General features: G+C 42.2%; 1 protein-coding gene and 1 long non-coding RNA gene across 5 annotated transcripts in view; one reads left to right on the top strand and one right to left on the bottom strand.

Annotated features, from left to right (window-relative positions):
- LOC103692325 (uncharacterized) overlaps positions 1-23543 on the top strand; it is a 101636-nt gene that overhangs the window by 49025 nt on the left and 29068 nt on the right. The window contains exon 6 of the long non-coding RNA XR_015635672.1: positions 66-190. This is a non-coding gene — a long non-coding RNA (uncharacterized LOC103692325). The remainder of the gene's footprint in view (positions 1-65; positions 191-23543) is intronic.
- The window catches only part of Wdr64 (WD repeat domain 64), a 116956-nt gene continuing 105561 nt past the window's right edge, over positions 12149-23543 (bottom strand). For 3 of the 4 annotated variants that reach the window (XR_015635408.1, XM_087581689.1, XM_087581690.1), the window contains 5 exons: positions 22434-22622; positions 19939-20044; positions 17986-18066; positions 16313-16423; positions 13515-13936 (listed from right to left, as the gene is read on the bottom strand). Coding sequence is in view for 3 of the 4 variants with exons in the window: in XM_087581689.1 (XP_087437815.1) it covers positions 13856-13936; positions 16313-16423; positions 17986-18066; positions 19939-20044; positions 22434-22622 (568 nt within the window). In the remaining variant the exon portion in view is untranslated. 4 annotated transcript variants of the gene reach the window in all.

The raw sequence follows: 23543 nt of genomic DNA, 5'->3' as shown, positions 1-23543 counted from the left end.
ATAGCACCACTTTTGTTTTGATAGAACAAAAGGTGGATACGACCTCTTAATTTCTCATTGTGCAGGACAATATGGTGACTACCCTCAGGAGAAGAAACTAAAGTTCTCAACACCCAAGTGGTGTGATGGTCTTGGCGTGCTCATCCGGAGTCTGTCTGAGAAGACAAGATGGCCACAGAAGACAGAGACGGTTTGTTCATGTGCTTTGCCTTGATGTGTTCTGGGAGTTTGTGCACGTTATACAAGCCATTGCTTCTGAGGCTCAGCAGAGTAGGCAACCAGGGAACAGAGAAACTAAAGACCTGAACCTGGTGATGGGGATACAGGCTGCTTGACTGTCAGGAGAGCCCAGGCTCAGGGACAGCGCGCACACTGAAGGCAGACACACTAAATGCTGTGGTGCCTGGTACATCTAGCCAGCTTTTCTGTGCAATGCCTGGCTGCTGCCCCAGTTCTGCTCTCCTGTAGCATCTATCTACTGGTAGCAATGCTGAGCCGGAATTGCTTCTTTGGGTCTCTCTCTGGGTTCTGTTTGTTCCTCTGGTTTATTTGTCTCATCTTTGGGCAACGGTGTACTCTGGATCATAGTGACTTTATCGTAAGTCTTAAGGTTGGTTCTCCGGCTTGGCCATTTCCCTCCAATATAGTGAGAGTTCGTTTTGCCTTCCCATGTAAACCTTAGAGCCAGTTTGTGGGGCTTCCCAAAGCAACTTCCTAGGATTTTGGGAGTATATCAACTCCTTAGAGGTTGGGAAGCACTGACACCTGGGTAATATCAAGTCTTAAAATCTTTCCAGTTACTTGGCTCTAGTCTGATGCCTTCCTTCTTGAGCTTTGCCGTTCTTCATATAAATCATTTATGCGTTTTGCTAAGATTTATACCCAAACATTTAATTTTGGTGGGCATTAATGGAAGTGGGTTTGTGATTCTAATTTCAATTCTGTCTGCTCCGGGGTGATATATCAAAAAGCAATTTACTTTTGTGCATTAATCTTGGGTCCTGCAACCTTGTCGGCCGAGGGATGTTTTTTGTTAATTCTATTGAATTTGATTTTGATTAGTGTTATCCTGACTAAAGAGACTGGGCATCTTTTCTCAGAGGTGTTGGTAATTTGGATAGCCTCCTTGGTGGTGTGTTCATTCATACCAATTGTTGGTTCAGTTGGACTGTCCGTATTTTACTTACTGATCTGTTGGCATTCTGCATAGATTTTTGGGTCTTCCATTTCAAATTTATAGGTGCAAAAAACTTTACTCTTAGGCTTGCTTTTCTCCCACTTTCATGAGCATATTCTTGGGGAAAATGGATTTTTAACTCCAATACAGCTTAATTTATCTTTTTTTTTTTTTTTTTTTTTTTTTTTTTCCCCGTCAATGTTTTTTTTTTTTTTTTTTTTTTTTTTTCCCGGAGCTGGGGACCGAACCCAGGGCCTTGCGCTTGCTAGGCAAGTGCTCTACCACTGAGCCAAATCCCCACCCCCCCCTCAATGTTTTTATGTATCTCTCTTTTTCTGTGCTGATGCTTGGTTGAGCCTAGTGCCTTGTACATGGCAAGGCAATTACTCTGCCACTGAGCTATATCCTCAGCCTATTTGTGTGTGTGTGTGTGTGTGTGTGTGTGTGTGTGTGTGTGTGTATGTGTGTGTGTGTGTGTGTGTGTGTGTGTGTATGTGTGTGTGTGTGTGTGTGTTGTTGTTGTTGTTGTTGTTGTTGAAGAGTCCTTGCCCTGGGCTCAGGAATACATTTTTAAATTTAAAAATAACTTCATATCTTGCCTTTTATATTTAGAATTTTGGTTATGTGAAATTGAGTTTTTAAAAAGATTAATTTCCCCTGTGTGTGGATATGAGCAAACACTGGTGTGGGTGGCTGTGCAGGCTGGAAGGAGGGCTTGGTCCTGTGGAGCTGGCGCTAGAAGCATTATGAACTGCCCCCGTGTAGGCGCTGGGAACTGACCTCAGATCCAACGATAGAGCACCAGGCACTCAATTTCACAACCACCTTTCTAGCCCTCACGATCCTGATTTCTGTGTGTGATATTAGGTAGGAAGCATCTTCATTTTATTTTCAATATAGCTAGCTGTCCCAGTACTGTGTATTGAAAAAGTAACCCTTCTTATTCTGTGGCACAATGCCGTGCTAAGAGGCAAGTATCTAGACGTGTGTGGAGCTGCTCTCTACACTTCCTATGTCAATCCACTGGTCTATTTATGCATTTTTACTCTAATTAACTCACGCTGCAAACTGCTGTAGCTTTGTTATTTATTTTACCTCTTTAGGACTTTTCTTTTGAACAGGATCTGTGTAGCCCTAAGTGGCCTGAAATCCCCTTGGTAGATCAGGCTGGCCTCCCCTCCCAAGTGCTGAGATCAAAGGTGTGCACCACCATGCCCAGCTGCTGTAGCCGTGTATTAAGTCTGATATGTAACGAAGCAATTACATACTTTATGCCTTGTCAAAAGCATCCTATCTAATGTTGGCCCTTTATATGTTCTTTTTCTTCTTACTCAGTTGAATTTATCCAGACATTAAAAAAAGGATGCCCCAACATATAAAAAAGACACGTGCTCCACTATGTTCATTAGCAGCCTTATTTATAATAGCCAGAAGCTGGAAAGAACCCAGATAACCTTCAACAGAGGAATAGATACAGAAAATATGGTACATCTACACAATGGAATATTACTCAGCTATCAAAAACAATGACTTTATGAAATTCGTAGGCAAATGGTTGGAACTGGAAAATATCATCCTGAGTAAGGTAACCCAATCACAGAAAAACACACATGGTATGCACTCATTGATAAGTGGCTATTAGCCCAAATGCTTGAATTACCCTAGATGCCTAGAACAAATGAAACTCAAGACAGATGATCAAAATGTGAATGCTTCACTCCTTCTTTAAAAGGGGAACAAGAATACCCTTGGCAGGGAATAGAGAGGCAAAGATTAAAACAGAGACTGAAGGAACACCCATTCAGAGCCTGCCCCACATGTGGCCCATACATATACAGCCATCCAATTAGACAAGATGGATGAAGCAAAGAAGTGCAGGCCGACAGGAGCTGGATGTAGATCTCTCCTGAGAGACAGCCAGAATACAGCAAATACAGAGGCAAATGCAGCAGCAAACCACTGAACTGAGAACAGGACCCCTGTTGAAGGAATCAGAGAAAGGACTGGAAGAGCTTGAAGGGGCTCGAGACGCCATATGAACAACAATGCCAAGCAACCAGAGCTTCCAGGGACTAAGCCACTACCTAAAGACTATACATGGACTGACCCTGGACTCTGACCTCATAGGTAGCAATGAATATCCTAGTAAGAGCACCAGTGGAAGGGGAAGCCCTGGGTCCTGCTAAGACTGAACCCCCAGTGGACGTGATTGTTGGGGGGAGGGCGGCAATGGGGGGAGGATGGGGAGGGGAACACCCATAAAGAAGGGGAGGGGGAGGGATTAGGGGGATGTTTGCCCGGAAATCGGGAAAAGGAATAACACTCGAAATGTAAATAAGAAATACTCAAGTTAATAAAGGAAAAAAAAAAAAAGGAAGACGTGGACAGGGCATTTGGCTCAGTTAGTAAAGCACTTGACTTGTGAGCCTGAAGACCCCAAGACTGATTCCTCAGAGACCACATGAAAAAGCCAAATGGGGAGGAATACGTTTTGTAATCCTAGCAGTGAAGCAGTGAAGAAGTAGAAAGATGTAGACCTCTGGGCCTTGATGATCAGTCGGGGCCTCGCCCACTCAGTGAGCTCTAGGCCTATGAGAGGTCCTGTCTCAAAAGCAAAGGTGGGCAGTTCCTGAGTAAATTATACATGAGGTTGATCTTACCTTCTCAGGCATGTGTACACATGTGCACATATACCACATGTGTGCATGTGCTTGCACACACACACACACACTCACACACACACACACACACACACACACACACACACACACAAAGAACTAATCTGACCCAAGACCTGACTCACTTCCAATACTGATCTATCAAGGTGGAGCTCCCACAAAATAAGGAAAATTCAAACAGGGTTTACCTTATATTTGTAGGGAGCCATTCTGAGCTATACAGAAGCGACATATATTACCTTATATTGAGCCTATCACTCCAACACTACCGCACAGCTAGACCGGTCTCTCAGCACATGAAATTTGGGGGTGGACATCATATCTAAACTGTATCCATGGCCAGGGCTGTGATAGTTCACAGAATAGCCACACACATATCCCATAGTTTGTAGTCATGCTCCTCTATCAAATGACTTTACAGCAGGGACAACAGGCTGTGGCTTCTGTTCTCAGCTTCCTGAGAGCATCTGTGAACCACCATGAGCTAGCCTCTTTACTGGTGAGGGACCGCACCGAAACAAGAGGTCCGGATAAAAAACCATCACTAAACACAAGATGTCGAGGGAGGCCATCCAGACCAAACAGCCACTTAGTGCATAGTGTGAGGGATAGAGGGGAGACTAGGAGATGCCCAGCCAGGCCCACCCCAGATTGCTACCTGTAGTTGCAAGTGAAGTGATTATTGTTAGGGCTTCTTTTTGTTTTTCTTGTTTTTAAGCCATATAAGAGATAACACAGAAGTAAGATCTTTCCAATGTTGATTCTTCAAAGCTATGAGCCCATATGTTTATTTGAATTCTTATAAGCTTTCTTTTATTTTTTCTCTTAAATGTTATATCAGTGTGACTTGTTTCCAAGCTTTTATTATGGGAAAAAGCAATATTAAGTGACATTGAAAGAATTTTATAATGAGTACCTACATACCTCCCACCTAGAGTGTACAATTATATGATGTCACTAGATTTGATCTGTTACAGATTTAGTCCATTCCAACTGGTCATATCGTAAATTGAATTTCAAAGTAAATCTGGAAAAAGCCAATCATTCTGACATGCATGTCGCTAACTGGAATATTTTAATGTATACAGAAATATCAGTTTTGAGGTGTATACATACCCATATGGTCCAAATTTTCCTACAATAAATAATATTACAGTTATTCAAGAAAATTTTCTAATTCTCCTTTTTAATACATCTGTCAACTAAGGGATATAGCAGTGGTTAGAAATGCTTGCCTTGCCTTGCTGATACTGTGGGTTAAATCCGCAGTACTATTTTAAAATATCACACAATTAATCTGTAATAACTGCTCTAAAAGCCACTGCTGCTTAATTTTTTCACTTTATGTAAATAAAAATAAAATTTATACTGTCTCAATCTTTAAAGTTGTATAGGTAGAAACATGGAGACTGAATTCTACATTTAGGAATAGGTCACTGAGGGAAACCGGTTGTCTACGCACTAGACAGGGCTCATTCATTTTCTTTAGCCTCACAGAGTGGCAAATGTGCTATGAGATGCTCTGTTTTATGATGGATGTGCACTCATTTCTTTCTTTGTTGACCTTGGCAAATCACACAAGGTCCAGTTGCATTAAACGGGACCTACATTCTGCATTTCTCTCCTCATCTCGTGCTTTCTTCATCTCCAATTACTTGACATCTTGGCTTGACTTCTTTCCATCATGTTCCTTAACCACTGACTCTTGGGATTACATCTGTACTCACTGAAGGACGTATACTTCCAGTAGTCAACTGAAGTTTGAGGAGTTCCTGCAAGGGGTCTGCATCGCTCCAGCCCATGGATGGTACCCACGTTGTCACACCTTCCCTTCATCTGAGAGCTCTTGTCTTCTTCTGCCAAGAGTCTCTGAATCAGCAGAGTCCACTTTAGATTCTGTGCTAAGTTGATTTGAAGCTTTATCCTGATCTAGCCAGGCACCTGGATGTCCACTTAAATCAAAATCTAGATTTGACCAGGTCAGTTCATGTACTCACTGCTGCTGTTACTGGAGAACATCCATAATCACACAGGAGCTGGACTCTCATTAGAATAAAGGGGAGCACTTGAGATATATCTGTCTGTCTGTCTGTCTGTCTGTCTGTCTGTCTGTCTGCCTGCCTATCTATCTATCTATCTATCTATCTATCTTCATCATCATCATCATCATCATCATCTATCTCTTTATCAATTATCTCTCCATCATTTATATTATTTTCTGTCTGTCAGAACCTGACAAATAACGGTGTGGGTGCTGCCAGCCAACCATTGAACTAAGGACAGGGACCCCAATGGAGGAATTAGGGAAAGGATTGAAGGAACTGAAGGGGTTTGCAACCCCATAAGAAGAACAACAATATCAACCAGCCAGACTCCCCCAGAGCTCCCAGGGACTCCACCACCAACCAAAGAGTACACATGGAGAGAGCCGTAGCTCCAGCTGCATGTGTAGCAGAGGATGGCCTTATGTGGCATTGAAGGGAGGAGAGGCCCTTGGTACTGTTGAAGGCTCGATGTCCCAGTGTAGGGGAATGCCAGGATGGTGATGTGGAAGTGGATGGGTGGGCTGGGGAGCACCCTCATAGAAGCAGTGGGAGTGGGGAGGGAATAGGGGGTTTGCAGAAGGGAAACCCAGAAAGAGGATAACATTTTGAAATGTAGATAAATAAAATATCCAATACAAAAGGGGGGGGGAAAGTAAGATAAAAAAGTATTTGCTTTTTAAAAGGTGTATCTCATGGTTTTCTGAGTCTCAAACTTTTTTCTTTAGCTAGAATAAACTTAGAATGGTATTTCCATCCACCTTGTATGCTTGCATCTGCCTTTGTTGTATTTTCAGTCTAATTTCTTTCCATGTTTGTAACAAAGCCTCCTATTGTTTTGTTGAAAAAAAAAACCAAAACTTTAAATGTAAGTAAAAACATTTAACATGTAACTGTCTAGTTTGTTTCTCTTATCTTAAAGAAGTTTCTATTGTAAACTGTAAGTTGACTTTAGATGTGTGTTGGCTACTTTTCTGTTGCTGTCTTAGTGTTTTTTTTTTCTTTTTCTTTTTTCTTTTTTTCCGGAGCTGGGGACTGAACCCAGGGCCTTGTGCTCTACCACTGAGCTAAATCCCAAACCCCGCTGTCTTAGTGTTTTACTGCTGTGAACAGACACCATGACCAAGGCAACTCTTATAATAACACTTAACAGATTCAGAGGTTTAGTCTAGTATCAAGGCAAGAGCATGGCAGCATCCAGGCAGGCATGGTGCAGGCATAGCTGAGAGTTCAACATCTTCATCTGAAGGCTGCTGGCAGAAGACTGATTTCCAGGCAACTAGGGTGAGGGTCTTAAGCCCACATCCACAGTGACACACCTACTTCAACAAGGTCACATCTCTTAATAGTGCCACTCCCTGGGCCAAGCATATACAAACCATCACAATTTCTGTGATAAAAGATCAGAACCAAGAGCAATTTAAGAATTTATTTTGGCTTATGACACCTCAGGGCTTGTGTCCATAATGTCCAGGCTTGGGGGAATGTGCATGACAGGAGGAGGAGGAAGCCAAAGGATCACATTTCAGCCTCACACAGGAAACAGAGAATAGAAAGTGGGGCAAGGCTATTAAACCCTCAAAGTCTACCTTTATAGTTAGGCACAAGAACGAATGCTGACACGGTTAAACTCAAGCCCACGAAACCACTCTGGACCTAAGCACAGCTTGTCTGTAGCATCTGTGGAACAGTCACATTTGATCTAAGCGGTTTTTTGTTGTTCCTTCTATTTGTGTTTGAGACAGGGGTCTCACTGTGTAACCCTGGCTCTCCTAGAAATCACCATGTAGACTAGACTGACCTTCAAAGTCATAGAGATGTGCCTGCCTGACTCCCAAGTGTTGGGGCTACTTTTTTTGGCTGCTTTATTGGGTTCTTATATGTAACACCCATCCAACCCTTATTCTACCCCCAATCCTTTCCAACACCCCCAACAGTAGGTAGGAAAGAAAGAAGCTAGAGGGGAAGGAGGGAATAGATTTTACACTATTTCCTGCTGATTAGAGGTATCTGATTCCTTGGGGTAAGTCCAATCTCCGTAGTCAAGATTTCTCCAGCCTGCAACCCAGTAACCGGAAAAGCAGCAACAGGAACCCCAGCAGCAGGGGAAGCAGGCACTTTGGAGTGAGCACCCCCTCCCATTCAGGGATCTAGCATTTATTCCCCCCTCTAAAGTCCCCAGAATTCCAAAAGTAAACTATCTGCAGCTGGGCAAAAATCATGCCCATTCAAGTGCCTGAAACAAATCATAATCACCGGCTGTGCAGCCGACTCTTACCGCACACCTGGGATTAAGACAAAAACGTATTCATGTAACATAACTAGTTTTTTATTTTTTTTTTTAAGAAACCAAAATTCACACCACACCCGAGTGCTGTGATCGAAAGTGTGTGCCACCATGGCTGTCATGTTAAGGGCTTTCATTCCCAGTTAGAGTCTAGAGTGAGGGTTTGCCTTCTCATGTTTTCTATCATATCTCAGCACTAGGAAGGACCATGAGGAGGAAACCATTGTTTTAACTAATGGTTAAACATCAGCTTTTCATGTTTAAAAGAGAGTCACAGAAACAGACTCTTATGGAACATAGCCTTTTATCTCAAAGCCTCTGTGGTGTGTGAGCCACATCTACGCCAGCATCGGTATAGTGACTGCTTTCATTAGAGAACCCCTGGCTGTCTCGACATGTGCCTTGCTTAGTCATTGTTTTGCTGATGAGAACTAGGCCTTTTCCAGTCTTGAGTCACCACACGTAAAGTGATTGCGAAGATCCAGTCTTCCTTTGCTTTCTTGATCTCAACTGTGATATTAATATATCACGCCACCTTCCTTCAGGCTGGTTTCTCTTTTATACTTCTTTCTGTCCTTTTATATCGAACAACTTAGTGCCACAATGTGGGATCAGTTCGTTACTTTCAAATTCAGCCTCCGACAAGTTCTAAGAACAGGAGTAGAAGGCAGCTAGAGCCTTTGCTGACAAGAAGTATGACAGGAATGGACTCTAACCCAGTTGTAATGCTGTTGTTACTCTCTGAAAGTCCTTCAGCTAGGCTTCTATACTTTGAACTGCTCTCAGCACTCCAGTCTTCCAGGCTCCTGCTAGAATGGCCCGGTAAGCTCTGCTTATAGCCTTCAACCATGGCTATCATCCACGGTCCACCATATTTCTTCAAATAAACCATAGTAATGTTCTTCAGATCCATGGCCCACTCTCTGGCACCAACTTCTTGATTACTTTTTTGTTGCTGTGATAAAATACTGTGGTCAAAGTTACTTATGAAAGAGTTTATTTAGGCTTAGGGTTCTGGCTAGGAGGATGAGAGTCCATCATGGTGAGGATGCATAGCAGCAAGTGGCAGGCTTGGTAGCAGCAGGAGGAAGCCAAAAAATCATGTTTAATGAGATGCACAAGGCAGACAGCAACCAAGATATCGAAGAGGGACACCAGTGTCAAGTTCCTCTGGACACCACCCCAAAAGAGTCTAAATGACCTCTTCAAACAGTATTAAAACCTGGGGGGTCCCCAATGTTCAATATCTGAGCCTCTGGGGGGACATTCTCTTTCAAACCACCACAGACACATCTTTTGTGACAGTTTATTGTTTTTTCTTTTACGAATTCTGAAAGCTAGGTTGAGTATACAGTCTTCTAAGGGTTACGTAAGTCTTGGTATATTTAAGCTTACATCTGTAATATCAAAGTTATAACATAAAGAGGGGTGGCAGGGTTGTGGAAAGAAGCTCACTTGAGGTCACCATTTATATTAGACTTTGGGGCCCTTAATGGGTAGTTTCATTAGTTCATTAGGAGAGACGGCTTCCCTGTGCAGCATGGGAGGCTAGGGGTTGGGGTAGGTGAATTATGCCAGCACAGCATAGGAGGAAAGAGCTTTGAAATGCCCAGAACGAAGAGGATTTTCGATAAGTTTCAACGGGGTCATGCAAACATTATACCATAGGGTCTACCCTGGGCTTTATGCCAAGAGGTGCAGAGTCAGATACTTGGTGGGATCATAAACTCATAGCTTCAAAGAGAAGCTGGGCTTCTCTTCCCTGCTCCTCTCCTCAATCTGAGTGTGCCGTCAGCTCTTTGTCCTAAAGGATAGACGGCAGGTATGTGGCCTGGTTTCAGGGCTGGGATGTGGGGAGACAAAGCTAGAAGGTTTGAGAACTGATAGCCGCAGTGCATTTTCTAGTTATTCAATCCTTTCACGATTCTTTCCATCTCTTTGTTTATTCTCAATTCCCTCCTGTGTTTGTCCAGTCATGTGTTGTTATTTTCCTGGCGGTTTCCATAGAGATGATCCCATACACTACTGACCTATCAGAACTGAAATAATCATTAATCTTACCTTCTTCCAGGCAATTCAAGAGCCTCAAAAATTATAACTGTCTCTTTCCACTTTTACTTTGTCTGTGTGCACGCGTGTGTATGTATGTGTGTGTCTGTGTGCATGCCATATGTGTGAGCTTCCTGTGAATTCCAGAAAAGGGCCTCAGATCCCCCTCGAGCTGGGGTAATAGGTAGTCGTGAACTGCTCCGCATGTATCCTGGGAACCAAAGCCGTGTCTTCTGCAAGAGCACTAAGCTGTCTCTCAGCCCCAGGCCTGTAAGCTCTTGCCTATCTTAATCTCCAATGCTGCCGCTTCATCCCATTGGTGTACCGTGGGGCAGTGATGTGTTTTCCATCCCAGTCCTCATCCTCTCCGTCTCTGAGTGCCCAGCTCTTTTCCTCTGCTTAAAGCATACTCTAGTATTCTCTCTAGCATGCGTCTGTTACTGTTGATTCTCTTGATTTTTGTTTGTCAAAACCTTATTTAGCATTTGGCTGTCCTTCTGAAGGATATTTTTCTCATGGTCGGTAATACTGAGTTGGCATTCGGTTTATGTCAGGAGTCTTTTGTTTCCTTCTTTGGCTCAGTGCAGAAACTGGCTGAAGAAAGTCTACCTGTGTAATGTACAAGGATGCTGTGCCCTTCATTCTCCCTTTATTGCTTCTGTAATCTTTTTTTTACCATTTGTTTTAGCACCCTTTTTTTATGAAGTATACAAAGTCACACTGATTTCTTCTACTATCCAGCTCTTGACTGCAATCGGCATTTCCTGAATTTGGCAGGTATCACATGTCATGATAGAGAAATAATGAATTAATGGCAGCCTTGGGTGGCTTGGGAAAAGAAAAATGCAGCTTATTAGGAGAAAGGACCTTGAAGCCACTGCTTAGCCTCGAGATGGGAGGAGATATGTGGAAGTAAAACCAGGATGGAGCCATAGAGGGAAGGAGAGGCTTCCCTTGAAGCCTGGAGAGGAGCATCAGTAAGGGTGAGAAAGGGTTTCACTAGCTTTTTCTTTAATATCACTATTCTATTTCCTTAAGTACATTTTGTTCATATTTTTGTCACTATTGAATTAGAATCCCCTACATAACACATAATTCTCTTACAGAATGGGAACTCAAAATTCCAAAAGGGACTTTTCCCCTCTGGTCTTTAACCAAGCAATGAAGTGATGCTTAGGGAAAGTAGACTAAAGTTGTTACCATGGCAACACTTTTATTACTCAAGGCTCAGAATCCTTTCCTGAAGAAGCCCAGGCTACCTAATTCTCCTGTTTCAATTCTGCTAGTTTCCCCCATGCTTTGCGTTTAATAATAATTAACTGATAATGTTTTGTCAGACTCCTTATCAGTCGTATTCCAATGCTTCTGTTTTTAACATGCAATTGTCACTAGCTAACATTCTGTTAGCTGCTCTGAAAGACTGACATTGTTAAAGAAAAGCTCCTCTTTTAGCCTGTCTTCAAAATGTCTCTTCTTTTATGTTCAGGTCAAGAGTTATGCTGTGAGCAGAGCAATCCCAGAGGCATCTGCCCATCATTTTAACTCTTTAAATGTGTGCTTGGCATGATCTTGAGCCCCAAACTATGGTATCTGTGTACATAGGCTACGTAAATAATGTATCCATGACCCTTTAGTTTGATGAGAACCTTGCTTTTCTCTATGTGATCCCAGTCATAAATCCCACTCATTATATATTTGCTGTACTTGTTTTGGTTTCATGGTCGCCAAGTTGAGAACCCATTGCGCTTGGTGGCAATTTGTCATGTGGTTAAAGTGCTAAGATCAGTTTCTTAGAGAACAAGATGAGCCTCAGCAAGCTCTATTCATCTGGACCCATTTCTAAAGCAACTAGAAACAATTGCTGACTTAAAGAAACTCTGGATATTGTTTCTGTTGACAAAATACACAGCCCTCATCTCAAAGGATAAACAAGTTTATTCCAGAGCCAAATATAAGTGGCCATGGTCCAGAAGCACAGAATCAGGTTTCTCCAAATATCATGTGCTAACAAGGCAGCAATATCATGAACTTTTACAGTAACAGGGCAAAGAGAGTCATAAACTAACCCTTTTGGATAGCTTGGTGGGTACATGTGGTATGTGATTTAAAAATGTCCCCGCCAGTAGGTTCATCTATTTGCATGCTTAGTCCCCAACTGATGAACGTTTATAAGGGTTAGGAGGTATGGCCTTGTTGGAATAGATTTATCCTTGCTCGAGGAGGTAGGTCAATGGTAGTGGGCTTTGCATTTTTCAAAGCTCAGGCCAGACCTAGTGCCTCTCTGCCTGATGCTTATGAATCAGGTTGGAAAGGTCTCAGCTACTGCTCCAGTGCCATGACTGTCTGTCTGCTTCTCACCACGATGATAATAGACTGCCCCTCTGAAACTGCAAGGGAAGCCCTCAATTATAGGCATCCCCTTCTTAAGAGTTGCTTCGGTCATGGTGTCTTTACACAGCAATAAAACAGTAACTAAAAGTACATCAGGTAGGCAGGTTACAGCAAAGTGGGGGGGGGGACTCAGCTTTAGGCCTTAGATACATCTGACAGCATTCTTAGCCCTTTGATTGGTGGAAACTAGGGGTCTCTCTATATATTCCAAAGGATGCGCCTACCTAATGGCCACAACAAACATAGGGTCATGCAGAGGACAGTTAATGGCCATAAAGGAAATTAGAGATGTTCCTAAGATGATTGGCTCTGGACTTGCAACATTTCAACCTCTCCATGGCACTGGGTTTTAATCAGCCAATCAGCTTCTGTGGTCCACAGCTCCAAGGTGACACTACCCCTGCCCCCAGTGAAGCAGACACACTTTAAGAGGCTTGATTTCTTCCTCCTCCTTCTCCTCCTCCTATTTCTTCTTCTGCTTCTTCTTTCTATTTCTTCTTCCCCCTCCTCCTCCTCCATTCCTCCTTCTTCCTCTTCCTCCCCCTCCTCCTATTTCTTCTTCTGCTTCTTTTCTATTTCTTCTTCCCCCTCCTCCTCCTTCTCCTGCTTCTTCTGCTTCTTTCTCCTCCTCTTCCTCCTCCTCCTCCTTCTCCTCCTCCTCCTTTTAATCTTTTAATAATAATTTCCCTGGCAGATCTGGAGACTGAAGCAAGATAACCTTAAATTCACTCTCCCAGATTAATTTAGTGAGATAGACCTTATCTCAATACAGAGCTGCTAATGTAACTGACTTGCCTAGTACGCTAGGCCCCTGGACTCAAACCCTAATACTTCAAATAAACAAAGGACAGCAACAACGGTCCTCTACACACAACAGGACACACACATGATTTGCCTCTTACTGCACACACTCTAATTCTGGTTATGGACTGGGGTGAACAGGTGGAGGTGCTAAGCTAATCACCGCTAACCAGATCATTTGGGTCTACCCAGGCTACTGATTTCCTTTAAGTCCTTGTGTGATCTTGTTGACAATGATGAGAGACATTGCCCATTTGTTATGTTTTTCTACGTGTAAAATGTTGGTAAACTGGCTGCAGGCCCTGTGAGGTGTTCAGAGCTCCTTGAGCAATCTCCATTACCAGGATGGCCTGATGGTGTGGCCATTCTCATATTGACTAGATTGGACCTTGTGGCCTCCTGTGCAGCAGCCAGTTCTGAGGCCTCGTCTTCACTTGTTTGTGGTTGGGAAGAAGGACGAAGCCAGATTTATCTGTGGGACAAAATTCCTTTTCAAGCTTTTCCTCCGTGACTGTGGAATAAAGGGCACATTGGTTAGTAAAAGGAATTATAAACTAGTGCAATTTCCCAACTTCCACCACCAAAGATTTTTCTCCTCTTAGAGAAGCAAGGGAGTGATTTCAACAATCCTGTGCATCTCCAGGCAGAAGAAAATTGACAGGAGGAGATGGGACTCCCAAGCGTAGAAAAAGTGCTGAATGACTTAATAACGCGCTTATCCATTCAAGGACCCATGTCCACAAACTGGAAAGGGTCAGCAAGAGGATCTATCACACATATGAGTACAGCTCAGAACATAACAAGTGCCAGGCTAGCCAGGGTTACATGGCACAACTTTGTCTCAAAAGCATTCCTTGGGACACTGAGATGGCTATGCTTCTAACAGTGCTAGCTGCATAGGCCTGACAACTTGAGTTCTGTCCTCAGACCTCACTGTGGAAGGCAAGAACTGACTCCTGAAGGCTATTACCTGACCTCCACATGTTTTCCACGACACACACACAGATAAAAAATTAAAACCCATAGACAGATTCATCGGTAGTCACATTTGATCAGTATTTATGGGATACCAGTTGGATAGCAGACATTCCTGAGACCTCTCTGGGATTTGCTTATAGAATTTTATAACAAAGAGAGATGAGAGGTAGAGAGACAGAAAGCTCTGGGGCTCAGCCTCTGTCTTCAGTTCTTTTAGATCTGAACTCTAACAACTGAGCTCTCTCCCAAGATCCCTGAGGATAATTTTTCATCTAAAATAAAATCGTGAGAATTTTTACCACTAGGTTTCCTTTGGGGTATGTTGACATATATACCATCTTCAATGTAAAATTTTCTTCTGCGACTGGATGTTTCTATAAACTTTGGTTGGTTGGTTGGTTGGTTGGTTGGTTGAGACAGGGTTTCTTTGTGTAACAGCTCTGGCTGTCTTGGAACTCACTTTGTAAACCAGGGTGGCCTCAAACTCAGAGACCTGATTGTCTCTTCTTCTTGAGTATTGGGAATAAAGGCATGTGCCAGCACACTGGGGCTCTTTATTTGGTTTTTATGGTGTGTAGGGGTTGAACCCAGAGCCTTGCACATACTCATTAACTGACATGGAGTTACCAACCCCTGCCCCTCTAGCCATGATAATTTTTAATTCCATTATGCTGATCCTTAAAAGTAGTCATCTTCATTTCTAAGCCTAGTATTTCTGCAGAAATAAACTTATATTTAATGTTAAATTAGATGAAAATGTAAAGAATAAAAATATGGGGAACTAAATATATGAATTGTAAAACCCAACAGAAATGTATATACACTTTACCTTTTACTTTTGGGTCATTTATACCATGCTATTTCATCTGTTCCTTACAACTAAAATCAAGTATTGTTTTTATAGAAAACTCCTCAATTCCCATAGATCTTTGTTTAGTAACTGACAGCATGGCTGATGAATGGAACTCATCCATAGTCCCACTCAGTGCAAAGCTGACAAAATCACAAAGACATTTCAACCTTCATTTAATACAAATGTCTTTTTAAAAATGGTTATTGTTGTCAGTGTCTGTTATCAGGTACCGAGTTAGCAAAGGACAATAGAAGCCGCATGCTGGACTACATCCCTCTCCTAACGTTGGACATACAAGGATGATCAATTAGATAAGGGAGCACAGGTTAAGTTAGGCCCGTGGAAGCTTCTAGTGCTACTGGAATCAAATCAGATCACGAAATCTGTGACGGGAAAGATCTCAGGCTTATCATTTAATTAGCATGTGATCTTTGATACCAACTCCCCTCATCTAAGAAGGACCTCCCATTTCCTTCTGATTTAACTGTAAACATGAGAGTCCTTTATAATAAGAACACTCTGAAATTTAAAAAGCACTACATGTTATTTTCTCTTAACACATAGGGATGAACACTGCTGCCAAGCTTGATGATGTCAGGGCTCCCACTTCCCGCATCCCAAAGTGAGGGCAGTTACTGTTGCTCAGACACGTCACATCCTGTTGGCTTCTAAAACCACTTACAGGACTTATTTGGAGATGCATCAGGATAGCCTCATTTGTTCAGACTCACAGGTTGTATCTGATTTCCCAACAAACATATGGATTTTATCTCACTGAGCTAAACACATACTAGAAATCCTTGAAAATATGCACTGAAATAATTTTAGGCTTAGAATGTTTTGGGTGAAAAAGAAGTAATTACGAACATACTCTGTCTCTGTCTTTGTGTCTCTGTCCCCACCCCACCCCCTCACACTCTCGGTCTCTCTCTCTCTCTCTCTCTCTCTCTCTCTCTCTCTCTCTCTCTCTCTCTGTCTGTCTGTCTGTGTGTACAGGTGGGTGGGTGAGTATGTGGGTATGGAATTAGGGTACTCTGTGGGATGCATGTAACTTACTCCACCATGACCATGAGTGCTCTTCTTCTTCGAATGAACGCCCTCCAACGAATCTCTTTGTGCTTCAGAGCCAATGAGGGGAAGGAATCTTAGACTCGTGGGACTTGGTACCTGCAAAGCACACAGACTTCTTCAAGCAAGTTTAAAGTGTTTATATCTGGAATGCAAACCTGAGGTAGGGGTGTCGCAGGAGAAGTGCATTTCTTCAAACCATACACCTCTTTTGGATATCCAGTGTTCTCTCTGTCTTTCTCCCTGTGTTAGTTTGGTTTTTCTAATTTTACTTTTCAAAAAAAAAATTTATGTGTTTATGTGTGTGTTTCTGTGTCCCATGTGTGTGTTATTGGCATCTTCAGTAGCCAGAAGAGGGTGCTAGATACCCTGGAACTGGAGCTACAGGAAGTTGTGGGCTGCCCTATGGATGCTGGAAATTGAAGCCAGGTCTCCAGAAGAGCAGCAAATGTTCTTAACCAACGAGTCATTTTGCCAGCCCCATGCTTTTGAAATTTATGTATTTCAAGCTAGCCTTGAACTCTATGAACTCTACACCCTTCTGTTTCTGTCTTCCTAGTACTGAGTACTGGGAATTTAAGTTTCTCTCCCTCCCACCCTCTCTCTGTACAGAAATGTTCAGGTATATGTGTGTACTCATGCTTATGGAGGCCAAAAGTTCATCTCAGTTTTCCTCCTGATCACTCTTTGCTTTATTTACTGATGCAGGATAATTGGAGCCTGCCATTTTGGGCTGGTCTAGCTAGCCAGCTTGCCTAGCAGATCCTCTGCCTCTGGCTTTTAAGCTTTTACATGAGTTCTGAGGATCTATACTCTGGTCCTCGTACTTGAATGGAAAGTACTTTACCCACTAAGACATTTCCCAGGCCTCTCCCTTAGTTTGTGAGGACTGGTCTCTTATTGAGCCTCAAGCTCATTGATCAAACTAGAATAGTTGCTGAAGAACCCCAGGGATTCTTCTATTTCTGCCATCCCAGCACAGGGATGACAGACACACTCTATGGTTTTTTTGTGTGTGTAGATGCTGGGGATCCATATGTGTATGGCAAGAACTTTAATGACTGAACTATCTCCCCAGCCCTTCACTGTTAATTCTTGGTCACTGTCAGCATGGTGGTTGTTATCTACTAGGGTGAACATGTCCTTATAAAGGTAAGTAATGCTTAAGACCTATGTTGATATTGAGTATCATATTTGGTATTTGGCTTATTATTTCCTGGCTGCATTCATTAGATACTTAACACTGGTTACTTAGGGCGGAGACTTGGATGATGGATTTGATGACTTTTGGGCAGATGATAGCATAGGCATAGTGATGGAGCATCCAGTGATACTCAAGTTGTGCTGGAATATAGGGTCAGGATGGGGAGCATGCAGTAGAAAACAGGGTTCAAGCATTTGACAGAAAGTCATAGAAAGTTTGTATGCTCCTCTAAGGCATCTGGGTTTTATCCTGAAGGTATGAAGTGCTAGGTCAAAGTTCAAAGTTACTCTTCTGTGCAACAGCAGAGGTGAACAATTCAAGCTGCATGACCCAAGACTTGCCTGGGACAGGAACCCCTACATCTACGGAAGTATTTGAGGGCTGATTGTGTCAGTAATGAGAAGTCAGATTATGTGTTGTCCTGTTACCATTTTAGTTCTAGAAACTTCTAACTTACCCTGTATATAGGCAGAGAACCAAAAACAATCCCTGCCTCTCTGTTTTCTGTCATGAAACCTTCCAGAGCATATCGGCGAATCTATAAAACAAAGCAATATTCATTGGAAGGGACACTTTCTATCCATCAAATATTCATCAAAATATGGGGATCAAACCTGACTCACTGATATAGATATTAGGCAAGTGGTCTTTTGATGATAGATTAGGGAAAGAGGCTGCCCCAATGGAAAATTGGCTGAAGTGACATTGGCACTGAAAACTATGTGTCAAAAGGAAATGATAAGAAAAGTGAGTCGCTTAATTAGAGACACCAAGTGAATCACATCTCAACTCAACTGGTGTGGAAGCCTGTTCTCTCACTGGACAAATGAGGTGGGACAATAAGAAGGAAAGAGAAGGGGCTGGGGATTTAGCTCAGTGGTTAGAGCGCTTGCCTAGGAAGCTCAAGGCCCTGGGTTTGGTCCCCAGCTCCGAAAAAAAGAACCAAAAAAAAAAAAAAAAAAAAAAGAAGGAAAGAGAAGAAATTTGGTATATTCAAGTGTCTCAAGTACTCTACAAAGCCTTTCTAAGGATGCAAATCAATTTATTTAATATTTCAGTTATCTCACCTTTGGTTTGGTGTGTGTGTGTGTGTGTGTGTGTGTGTGTGTGTGTGTGTGTGTGTGTGTTGACTTTTGGGACAAATCTTTCTATGTAGACTAGGCTGGCCTGGAATTCACTATATAAACCAAGCTAGCCTTCTGCCTAGCATTCTTATGCCCATCTCCTGAGTTGATGTACACATAGTAGGGCAGGGCTTTTTTCAATCTTGCCAGATACTGCACATTGATCTTCAGTGACTTTCCTACCAGTTTGTATGACTGCCACTTTGGTTTGCCTGAAACAGATTAGTGTCTGTGGTATCACCAGGCTATTTAGACCCTGGAATGCCCAACATGGAATCCCATAGTGTTGTTGAAGTGCATTTCTCTGTGTACTAAAGCAGTGTCTTTTCACGTGCAAGTACTTTATTTTTAGTGAAATATCCAAGCCTTTAAGCAGTTTTTGGACTCTTTTTCTCATTTATTTTTCAGGGCTTTTTTTTTCTTTTTTTCATGTTTCATGTACCAACTTTTGCTCATTTATGAGTGTTCTGAAGATGGGGTGAGTTTGGAAAGGTGAAGGCATGTTCTGCCTGTGTCAAAGATACCCTAGCAGAGTCGCATGATAGGGACAGAAAGCTCAGAATGACAGCAAGTGTGATTGGTAGACTGCAGACCATGGGGCAGTCTGGACTAGAGTTTAATTCAGCCAGCTGTGCTTGCTTTATTTGTTGGTGAGCCAGAGGAGTTAATTAATTAATTCCAGACCTCTGGCTTCACACTATACCTATCCTCTAGCATGGTAAATAATAACAGTTCATTTTTTTTCTCAGACTGCAAAGAAAACAAAATGTGCCCAGGAATGGACACTCACTGCCAGGGACGTTAGAAACGGAGTGATTGCCAGCCCTTAAATGGGGGATACTACACATGGTCTCTACGTGTGAGGGCAGAGGTGCTCCTGACTTAAGTGTCCCCAGGGCAATCATTCCACTCCTCGGAAATACAGAACCTTCCCCACCGAGTCAGGGGGACCTGTGACCACATGTTTAGAAAGAACCTGCATTTTTTACTTTGATGAGGCAGGTAAGGGCGTACACAAAATGAGGATTGTGGGTTCCCCGTCCTCCTGAATCTCTTAAAAGAAACACAGCTCCAGTTACACTTCGATTTCAATCCATGAGACTCACATGCTGCTTTCCTTTCAGTTGGTTTCTTACCTACACACCTATAACAATTACTTTGCATTGGCTATGCCAAAAAAACATTCTGGCAGTTTTAAAAGAGCAACAACAAAGAGCTAGCATTACAAGAGAATATTTAAATTAAAAAAATTCCAAAGCGAAGGTAAGGTTTGTTATCTTAGCTACCTTTGGAGAAGAAAGAGACTTGAAAAATTTAAAATCATGTTGCACTTCAAAGGGATTGGGAGGTGAGCGTTTGAAAAGCAAAGACATGGAGCTCATTTTTTTCCATCTGCATACAAAAATACAAAAAATATGTCAAGTACATAGCTATAACCTTCATTCCTTGCCAAATCATCAAATATCCATGTGTCCTCCCTCTCTGCTCCCCACATTGCCTGACTCTTATGGCACCAGTCTCAACGACACTCACTCTACCTAATTCTCATTCCATTTTGCCTCCTAGATCTCCCTCTAGGGAAACTATAGCGATCTCTACTCTTCCAGAATAGTCCAGGTCATTAAAATCATCAATTGTCATTTGGGAGGAGCCTTATATAGTAAAAATGGGGGGAAGTCTTATAAAAGTCAATGCTTGACTTTTGAATGGCCTTGGGAAGTTCACTCTACAGTTAAAACTTATTTATGTATATTTTAGAAAGTCATAACTGAGCATTAAGAAAACATTTACAATGAAATCAATAATATATCTCGAGAAGGATCATTCTAGGTTCAAAGAGAAAGCTCAGTGGGTGAAGGTACCAAGCCTGATGATGCCCAGTTCAATTGCTAGGATCCACAAAGTGGAAGGAGAGAACTGCTGTCCTCTGACCTCCACAGACTGCTTTCTTGCATGTATTCTCTGTTCCTCCCCCACTCCCCAAACAAACAAACAAACAAACAAACAAATGTAACAGAGTCATTCTGTAGAACAAGGCTTAATTTGCAATACAGAGCAAACTTAGCTTTTAAAAGCACAATGTAAGCACAAATCATACATTTAACATATCTGAGTTTTGACGACCCTTTCATGCTTTGGTATCCACAAGTTCAACCTGTCCCCTGTGCTCCTAGTATTCACTACTAGTTTTTCGGAACAATTTTTTTTTGAGTGCTTGTTGGGTACTGGCATTGATCTAAGAACAGGGGACATGAAAATGCATTAAGAAGACTCTGGTCCTCAAAGGACTCATGCATAAAAATGACTCACATTCACAAACTAGAACACATGCTCTGAAGTATTAAGATACATGGTGGTTGATATCAATTCAGCAGAAGCTAGAATCCCAAGGAACAAGCTTCTGGGCACAGCTGGGAGGGATTGTGCCTATTAGGTTGATTGAGGTGAGAAACCCTACACTAAATTATTCCATGGGCTGGGGTCCTGACAGAACACAAAGGAAAAAGTGAAAGAATTAACATTCTCTGCTTCAACTTCTTCAGGTTCCTGTCACCACAACTTTCCTGCCAAGGTGGGTGGTACCATGTAAGCGTGAGCCGAAGCAAACTCTTCTTGAGTAATCTTTGCCAGGGATTTGGACATAACAGCAAATAAGAGTAACTAACACAAGATACATGGATATTCAAGTCTGGAAAATTAGCCCCCCAATAGGGCTAATTATCGCTTGTTATTGAATCTGGCCACATCTCAATGGATTTGGTTCTACAAGTCTATCTCGTATATTTTAGTCAGACTCCAAGCTTTGAGCTTCCTGGTGTTGCTTTTCAGTCACCTGGAGACCTTCTCTGTTTTCCCCAAGCTGGTTGTGTTTTCGAGTCCTGTACTTTCTGACTTTTAGCTTCAATATTTTTTAACAATTAACTAATTTATATTTTGTGTATATGAATACACTGAACTTTCTTCAGACACACCAGATGAGGGCATTGGATTCCCATTACAGATGGTTGTGAGCCACCATGTGGTTGCTGGGAATTGAACTCAGGACCTCTGGAAGAGCAGTCAGTGCTCTTAACCACTGAGCCGTCTCTCCAGCCCTTCAATTCTTATTTACAGCATTTTTGGCATTCCTGGCACTAAACAATGACATCCGGTCTTCCTACTTTGACTCACTTATGATTCTCCAAAAGGACTTTGTCTTTGACAACTGCCTCAAGAGGCTTCCAGCTTGCCAGATGGTTATAAGCCACCTGGAAAGGGAACTAAACTATGGTCCTATATAAGAACAGTAAGTGCTTATCACCACAGAACCACCTCTTCAGTTCATGTGTTATGGTGGTGTTTGTTTTCTTTATTGACAGAGTTTTGCTAGGTAGCCCATGACAGCCCTGCAGAAACTAAGATTGCAGGCATGAGCAGCTGGAGACCTGGTTCTATTAGACTTTCGTAGCTTCATCTACTATATCTCCCCCACTTCCTCCCTGGGCTCCACAGGTACGACTATATCATATCATGGTCTCCTTTTTTTTTTTTTTTTTTTTTTTTTTTTGGTGCCTGTGCTGACACAAATGTCCTTTTTGTTCTTCTTTGGCTATTAAGAATTAGAAGTTTCCAGGCCTACTGCACTGAATCATAATTTTTTATTTACCCATTTCTCCCTTCCATTGGGACGTCAAAATTATTGAAAAGTCTTGATTTTGAATTCCCCATTCTACCACAGTGCCACCCCCTAGTAATAATTTAGTTCTTGCCTGTTCATTTCAAGAAAACTGAATGTTCTCACCTTTCACGGTCAAATATCAAAGGATATTCATATTTTTGCTTCTTCTCTGTGAACTTGCTCTCTTCTTTAATCTCTACGGGATACTCATTAACATCACAAGGCAAAATGAAGTCACTTATTTGGGATAATTCAAACATTCTTCGTTGTCCAAAATACCCACAGTAATGACCACTGGTAGAATTCCAGAGCCTGGAGGAGAGGCAAGGAAGAAAGAGGAATTAACTGGGTGGTCAGAAGAAATGAGCTTGATTACAGGCCATAGAGCATATGGATTGCCTTGGAAAGTTCTTTCAGTAGTCTTCTCCCCAAATGCTATCAAGCTAAACATATGTCAACCTGTATTTTGGAACTCAGGGCCTCAAGCATACCAGATAACTATCCTGTCACTTGACTACACTCCCAGCCCTTAACATGAACATTTTTATCAGTCAGAATTCTAACCTGTAACTTTTTGGCATTAACCAACTTGAACTTTTGCCTGCAATCTTTATTGATGAAAGCTAGAAAACAAGAAAGACATCTCCCTTCAAACAACCTTGCTACCACAGGCTCGTCAGAGCCCAGGCTGAGAGTTTGTGAGCTAAGTTAGGTCTTACCATGGCTGTGTTTCATCTGTCCAATTAGGAAACCATCAACGGAACTCATGAGAAGAGAGATCTGGGGATGCTTTTAGTGATACTGAGTTCCCCTCACATTCCAAGCACAGCTCCTCCTCTCCGAAGTTCACAGCTGAGTATTGAGGAAGAATGCTAAAGGAAGTTCTTTTCTACCCATTCATATCATTTCCCTTTCCATTGGCCCCATGAAGCCTCCCCCAATTTGCTCAGGTGATTTAAACTAATGTAGAAGGAATGTGTCTCTGTATCTTACAGAGGGATGTTTTGTGTCTTCATTTGTTTTTGTTAGTTTTTTTTTTTTTTTTTGGAAAGCCTGGTCCAGCTACCCAGGGATTTAGAGGAAATTCCTGGCTAGACAAGGCTACACCATGAGATACTGTTCTTTCTGTGTTAGCCTCTCTACAGACATCTCTTTATGTCTTGGTTTCAACACTAACCAGGGTTTCTGCTGCACTGACTGAGAAGGAGATAACCTAAAGGGACTAAAATTAGA

Source organism: Rattus norvegicus, chromosome 13 (assembly GCF_021556685.1).
Source record: "Rattus norvegicus strain SHRSP/BbbUtx chromosome 13, alternate assembly SHRSP_T2T, whole genome shotgun sequence".
Lineage (NCBI taxonomy): Eukaryota > Metazoa > Chordata > Mammalia > Rodentia > Muridae > Rattus > Rattus norvegicus.
The sequence above is the reverse complement of the archived record's forward strand: the minus strand, read 5'-3'. Positions and strand labels throughout refer to the sequence as shown.